Raw genomic sequence first — 7,628 nt, 5'->3', positions numbered from 1 at the left:
TTGCGTATATTAAAAAATTATTGATTAGACTTCATTCCTCAAAATACTATTCAACTCAATCTAAATTATAAAACCAGAATTTCTATAGAAAGTTGGAATTAAAAACCGGAATATATGTCTCTAGCAATTTGTTACACCATTGAATCGATTAATACATATTTTGCTGTAACATGGTGAGATAAATGAGATTTATTTTTCTAGCCATATTTAGAACATAAAATAAAGAAATTAAAAGGCTTAGGGGTTGTTTTGTAACTCTGTGATAGTGAGATGCGATGATGAAATGAGATTCATTTATCTAGCCATACTTGTACATAATCAAAAATTTAAAAAGATCAGGGGTTGTTTTGTAAACTTTTGAATTTCTTAAGGGGGTAAACTAGAACTGCTTGCAGATAGGTAAGAAGGCGACGCCCAATTAATCGATTAGGGTTTATAATCTGTAACAGTTTCGTCAATTTCATCCCCAAATCTAAATTCAAGACCATGGTGGCTGTGAAGGTGAATTATTAACTTGGACAAGGGGAAGACGGTTTCTGTTTTCGTCTTTATTTCTCTATTATTTTTATTTTTATGCTATCTATCCATCCATTCATCTATCTACCTATCTATAGATAGATTTATCTAATAAAACTTGATTGGTTGATATTCTAGGAGGCTATTGTGATCTGTATCGACAATTCTGAATGGATGCGGTGTTTCGACAATCGTTATAGCTATAATCTTCAACTTAACTGTGTTCGATCGTATTGCCGTGCTAAACTCAAGGTATCTTCTTTCGTATGTGTGTGTGTGTGTGTGTGTGTGTGTGTGTGTGTGTGTGTGTGTGTGAGAGAGAGAGAGAGAGAGAGAGAGAGAGAGAGAGAGAGAGAGAGAGAGAGAGAGAGAGAGACTAAAGATCTTCATACCTAAATCTATGAAGACGCTGGTTCGATTAAATGAATGACCTTGTAATTTTTTTGATTATGCTCAACTATACTCTCAACATTGAATCATTCAATCTGAATCATATATTGGTCTGTATCTGACTTGTGTTAAATCTAAATAAATGAGAGCCCTAATTAATTTTATCGGGATCCATCCCTTTATCAGGTTAGCCATTGTATTATATAACTTATACTAAATACTAATAAAGGTGCTCTTTTTTCATGCATAAAACATACTGTACATCTATGGTTTCAATATTTTATTTAATTTTATTTGAATATTATTTCCTTAGGAGGGTAACAGCTCATTGTGCATTTGACTTATTACCGCAATTGTCTTTTTACAGTCCAATCCGAAGAATGCTATAGGCTTAGTGGCAATGGGTCGTGAAATGTACCCGTTTGAACCTACTTGTGATCTTGATAAAATTCTCCATCAGATTAAACATTCCCTCGGAGGTTAGCTTTTTACGTAGTTATGTTTTTTATATTATATATCGCTGTTTTTAATTGCAATTGGAGGCTAGGATCATTTTATTTAATTCAGTTTCACCTTGTTTGTTTGTCAGCTGGATCTGAGGGTGGTAAGTTGGATTTTACAGGATCGGTGATTGAATCTGAGTTGATACTTTCCGATTATTCAGATGATAAATACCTAAAAAGGATTATTATTTTTGTTGGAGGGTATGTGTTTGTTGATTATGCTTAATTGATTCAGCTGACTACTACTAATTACAGTATATATCTACTCGTAGACTAATGATAGTATGTTTTGTTTGATTTTTTTTAATACCTCTCAGTCCTATTAATCTCGGTATTGAACAAACGGTGGCGTTTGGAAAGGGTTTAAAAAAAGACGGTGTTGCTGTTGATGTTGTCAACTTTTGTCCAAAGGAATGGAACAACGGTTATTGGGTGAGGGTGTTTGATGCATTTGTTGCTGCTGCTAATAATAATAACAACAGCCACATTAAACATGTTCGACCTCATGCTTGGACACTTAGTACAGACGTCCTATCCAGGTTGGGTTTTTATTATATATATATATAGATGTGTATTTGATTTTACTATTACTAGAGTATCGTACGTACATTGTGTGTGTGGTGATTACTAATTTTGTGATACTGCCAGAAATCCAGAAATTGTATCTGGTGCTTCGCTGGAAGAAGAGGAGATCCGGTGCCTTGAGACGAAAACTCCACCTACAACACGTTTTGATGAACATGTTTTGGCGGCCAACCGGGAATTTAATAACAATTTTTTAGCAGAGTTCGTGAAACAGCAACAGAAACGGGATTTGGAACTGGAACTAGATCTGGAAAAACTTGGTAAACATAAGGAACTTGACAACAAATGTAAAACTGTTGGAGTGGAACAACCTGGTAAACATAAGGAACTTGACAACACATGTAAAACAGTTGGAGTGGAACAACCTGGTAAACATAATGAACTTGACAACACATGTAAAACAGTTGGAGTGGAACAACCTGGTAAACGTAATGCACTTGACAACACATGTAAAACACTTGGAGTGGAACAACCTGGTAAACATAAGAAACTTGAAAAGGTGAGTTAAGTTGGACAAGTGGAAGACGGTTGCTGTACTTTTCTTTCTTATTCTATTATTTTTATGTTTATGCTATCTATCCATCCATCCATCTATCTACCTATCTATAGATAGATTTATTTAATAAAACTTGGTTGGTTGATATTCTAGGAGGCTATTGTGATCTGTATCGACAATTCTGAATACATGAAGCATTTGGACAATCGTTATAGCTACAATCTTCAACTTAATTGTGTTCGATCGTATTGCCGTGCTAAATTCAAGGTCTCTTTTTTTCGTTAGTTTAGGTTAACAACTAATTTTGTTGATATATATATATATATATATATATATATATATATATATATGTTCTACTATAAATTTTGATAGACTTTGACAAATTTTTCCGAGTTTTTGACTGAGTTTCCGAGCTTTTGACCGAGTTACCGAGTTGGCCAAGAACATCCCGAGTTGGCCGAGAAAATGGGTCGCTGACAGAGTAACTCGGTCGTTGACCGAGTAATTGGCCACGAGAACTCGGCTGGTGATCAAAACCGAGAACTCCACGAGAACTCGGCCGAGTTGACCGAGTTTTACAACACTGGTTGAATATTTAAATGAAATGAATGGGTTGATTCTATAAATATAAATGAATGAATGGTGATATAATAACCTTATTTACTTATAAAGGATGTTTTACTTCTGCCTTGCCCTCAAAAATCAGCTTCCTCTGGATATATTTCATATATATATATATATATATATATATATATATATATATATGAACATTTAAAAAAGACACTTTGTGATAAATGTTTTTATTTTGGCGGGAAAACGCTCGAAGATAATATATAACAATTATTGTGTTTTTCGAGCGTATTTTGAGGGTTTAGAAATTAGGGTTTAGATATTAGAGTTTAGATATTAGGGTTTAGAAATTTAGGGTTTAGATTGAGTTTTTAACACGAACGGTTTAGAGTTTAGGGTTTAGGGACTAAACCCAAAACACATTAACCCCCAAACCCTAAACTCTAAATCGGGCTAAATTTTGACAAAAAGTACTTCACAAAACATGAAGAAAAAAAACGTTCGAAGATTAACATTCTTCACGATCAATATTATCTTGAATGTTATTTTTGTCGATCGTTTTCCCGCCTAAACAATAACATTCATCACGAAGTGTCTTTTTAAATGTTCTTATTTTCGTGTGATCTTAGATGCCTGGAAAAAAAAAATTCGAAAAAACCAATTTTTTTTTAAAAAAAAATTACTTCACCCGCTTCCCCCCCAATTGGTTACTTCCCCATTGATCCTACCCATATATATATATATATATATATATATATATATATATATAGTGTGGTTGGGTGGTTGGGTTCCTTGCAAGAGGTCTCAGGTTCGAATCATGTCTAGGACGAATATCTTGTGGTGGCCAGGGAAGGGTTGGAAACAGCCAGGGAGTAATCCTGTTGGGCTGCGTACATCATAGTATGGGGTCGGATTACTCGCCCTCCCGGGTAACCCGAACAGGGAAAACCTTCTACCTTTTTTTTTGAAAAAACTTTGTTCACGAACATTATAGATTGGATGAAAATATGAACATTTAATAAAGACACTTTATTAAATGTTTTTATTTTGGCGGGAAAACGCTCGAAGAATTAATATATAACAATTATCGTGTTTTTCGAGCGTATGTTGAGGTTTTAGATAGTAGGATTTAGATATCAGGGTTTAGATATTAGGGTTTAGATTTAGGGTCTAGATTTAGGATTTAGATTGAGTTTTTAACACGAAGGGTTTAGAGTTTAGGGTTTTGGGTTTAGGGACTAAACCCAAAACACTCGTTGTTTAAATATCTATTCCTTAGGAGGGTAACAGCTCATTGTGCATTTGACTTATTACCGCAATTGTCTTTTTACAGTCCAATCCGAAGAATGCTATAGGCTTAGTGGCAATGGGTCGTGAAATGTACCCGTTTGAACCTACTTGTGATCTTGATAAAATTCTCCATCAGATTAAACATTCCCTCGGAGGTTAGCTTTTTACGTAGTTATGTTTTTTATATTATATATCGCTGATTTTAATTGCTATTGGAGGCTAGGATCATTTTATTTAATTCAGTTTCACCTTGTTTGTTTGTCAGCTGGATCTGAGGGTGGTAAGTTGGATTTTACAGGATCGGTGATTGAATCTGAGTTGATACTTTCCGATTATTCAGATGATAAATACCTAAAAAGGATTATTATTTTTGTTGGAGGGTATGTGTTTGTTGATTATGCTTAATTGATTCAGCTGACTACTACTAATTACAGTATATATCTACTCGTAGACTAATGATAGTATGTTTTGTTTGATTTTTTTTAATACCTCTCAGTCCTATTAATCTCGGTATTGAACAAACGGTGGCGTTTGGAAAGGGTTTAAAAAAAGACGGTGTTGCTGTTGATGTTGTCAACTTTTGTCCAAAGGAATGGAACAACGGTTATTGGGTGAGGGTGTTTGATGCATTTGTTGCTGCTGCTAATAATAATAACAACAGCCACATTAAACATGTTCGACCTCATGCTTGGACACTTAGTACAGACGTCCTATCCAGGTTGGGTTTTTATTATATATATATATATATATATATATATATATATATATATATATATATATATATATATATATATAGATGTGTATTTGATTTTACTATTACTAGAGTATCGTACGTACATTGTGTGTGTGGTGATTACTAATTTTGTGATACTGCCAGAAATCCAGAAATTGTATCTGGTGCTTCGCTGGAAGAAGAGGAGATCCGGTGCCTTGAGACGAAAACTCCACCTACAACACGTTTTGATGAACATGTTTTGGCGGCCAACCGGGAATTTAATAACAATTTTTTAGCAGAGTTCGTGAAACAGCAACAGAAACGGGATTTGGAACTGGAACTAGATCTGGAAAAACTTGGTAAACATAAGGAACTTGACAACAAATGTAAAACTGTTGGAGTGGAACAACCTGGTAAACATAAGGAACTTGACAACACATGTAAAACAGTTGGAGTGGAACAACCTGGTAAACATATGGAACTTGACAACACATGTAAAACAGTTGGAGTGGAACAACCTGGTAAACACATGGAACTTGACAACACATCTTCTGTCAGCAATTCCACAATCATCATCTCTATATCTTCCAAGAAAAAAGGGAAGATAGCAAGTGAAAGACAAGTTGAAGATGTTAATGGGAAGAAGGATCAAGCTGATGCTACATATGATGATGATGATGATGATGATGATGGCGACGATGTTAATGATGAATATGTGGAAGCATTAAAAGCAATTATTGAAATTCTGCGTTATATTTATTCGATGATGAAGATGATGACGATGATGATGATCTATATTTTGTCACCAGATAATGTAAAGGTGAAGAGGGTGGGCAAGGGAGTGTTGTTAATGATGGCTGCTGTTTGTTACTCATTTATGTATAGCCTTGGTTAACACTCAAGGAGGTGGCAAAATGTGATGAAGTTGTTAGCCAAGGTGAATATGGTTGCTGTTTGATCCATGATCGCTGCTGCTACTTCTGATGAATTGTATTGTTGCTGTGTATGTGTGTGTACTCAGTTGTACTTCAAGTCATCTGAAAAACAACAGATCGTAATATGAACCTATATATAAGTAAAGCGTATGTGGCTGTTTGAAAGCTAGCTAGGTAGCTAGCTATCTATTGGTAAGTGTGTTAAACTGAGCCATGTGTTTCTTTTGTTGCAAGTATTTGAGTGACTAGTGTTCTTGAATGTATGTGTAGTCTTTTTTTATGTTGTTTTGGTTAGTATGAAGGTTTATGGTATATTTATCGGGTAGCGAAACCCTATTTGGTAACTCGTATTACACTTTAAACCGAACGGATGTGAATGGAAGTCATAGCTTTATTGACTTCTAATATATATGGAAGTAATAAAGACTCGATATTGAGTTTAATGTTTATTTGTTTACTAGTGAAATGACCTGTGGAAACACGGGTTCGTTTAAATGAAACGGTTTAATGATTGTTTTAGGTATTAAGTGAATGTAAATGTTAAAATCATTTAGTTTATTGCCCCGTGGAACTACGGATTTCGACTAAGAACTTTGTCGTTGATTTTACAAACATAAATGTTAAACTCATTTAGTTTATTGCCCCGCGAAACTACGGATTTCGACTAAGAAACTAATGATTTTACAAGCATAAAGTTCGCTAAAAGTTGAGTATTTATATTTTTAATAGTAATAATAATTATTTATAATAATAAATGTCTTTTAGATTTTTTTAGAAAAATAAAATTACAATTTAGGATAGATTAATGTTTCCTATTATAAAGATTTCGTATTATTTTTTTAATTAAATTAATATATAATTATGACATCATAATTATGAAAAGTAAAAGTTAATTAGGTTAATGATAACTAGGTTAATTATAACATCATCATTTTAGGGCTTTATATATATATATATATATATATATATATATATATATATATATATATATATATATATATATATATATATATATATATATATATATATATATATATATATATATAGATTATTTATAGTTGTATGTTCATATGTAGGAATGATATAAGTTTGTGGTTATATTGCTATGAATGATAACATATAAGTGTGTGTAGATTTTTTGTTGTTTTTCTGCTTCTCTTTCGTGAGTTATTTATAGGCAAAGATATGTGTGGTACAATTTTAACCTACTAATATATATGCTAGCTTTTTGGGGTCCTCCTTTATGTCCGAAGGGAGTGTATATTTATGTGTTTCGGTATCTCATTATTTTATCTTCTCTACATATCCATTGACCATCTTACTATGTATACTTTCAACTCTCCAACCAACTAGTAGCTAGCTTATCTTACTCCTAAATCTACAGTATCATATAAATCTTTAAAATTATGATGTTAGACCATTCCCAACATACGTTCTCCACCATGTCATCATGAACTTCATTGGAGGGCGCCGATGGCATTGGTGCCGCCCTCGGCCGCCCACCACCGCCCTCGATCTTGTCTCCATGAGATTTTTCATGAATAAGCATAGTTGAGGACGGAGAGAGCATGTATTTTATATATGTTCTCATTTTAACGGCTATATAGCCGTTGAAATATATAATATTT

At 33.6% G+C, this 7,628-nt stretch overlaps 1 protein-coding gene across 2 annotated transcripts; it reads left to right on the top strand.

Moving 5' to 3' along the window:
- The first annotated feature begins 379 nt into the window (after positions 1–379).
- LOC139857144 (uncharacterized) lies at positions 380–6,294 on the top strand. 2 transcript variants are annotated; one of them, XM_071845872.1, is made up of 11 exons: positions 380–501; positions 655–768; positions 1,274–1,385; positions 1,529–1,610; positions 1,727–1,948; positions 2,058–2,493; positions 2,644–2,757; positions 4,394–4,505; positions 4,616–4,730; positions 4,847–5,068; positions 5,228–6,294. In XM_071845872.1, the coding sequence occupies exons 1-11, from the start codon at positions 487–489 to the stop codon at positions 5,958–5,960; spliced, it is 2,277 nt and encodes a 758-aa protein (XP_071701973.1). In that variant the 5' UTR covers positions 380–486; the 3' UTR covers positions 5,961–6,294. The 2 variants fall into 2 exon arrangements, with proteins under 2 accessions (XP_071701973.1, XP_071701972.1); XM_071845871.1 differs by having other exon boundaries at positions 1,496–1,610.
- Positions 6,295–7,628: the final 1,334 nt, after the last annotated feature.

The sequence above is a fragment of the Rutidosis leptorrhynchoides genome, chromosome 7, assembly GCF_046630445.1.
Source record: "Rutidosis leptorrhynchoides isolate AG116_Rl617_1_P2 chromosome 7, CSIRO_AGI_Rlap_v1, whole genome shotgun sequence".
NCBI classification, from domain to species: domain Eukaryota; kingdom Viridiplantae; phylum Streptophyta; class Magnoliopsida; order Asterales; family Asteraceae; genus Rutidosis; species Rutidosis leptorrhynchoides.
The sequence above is the reverse complement of the archived record's forward strand: the minus strand, read 5'-3'. Positions and strand labels throughout refer to the sequence as shown.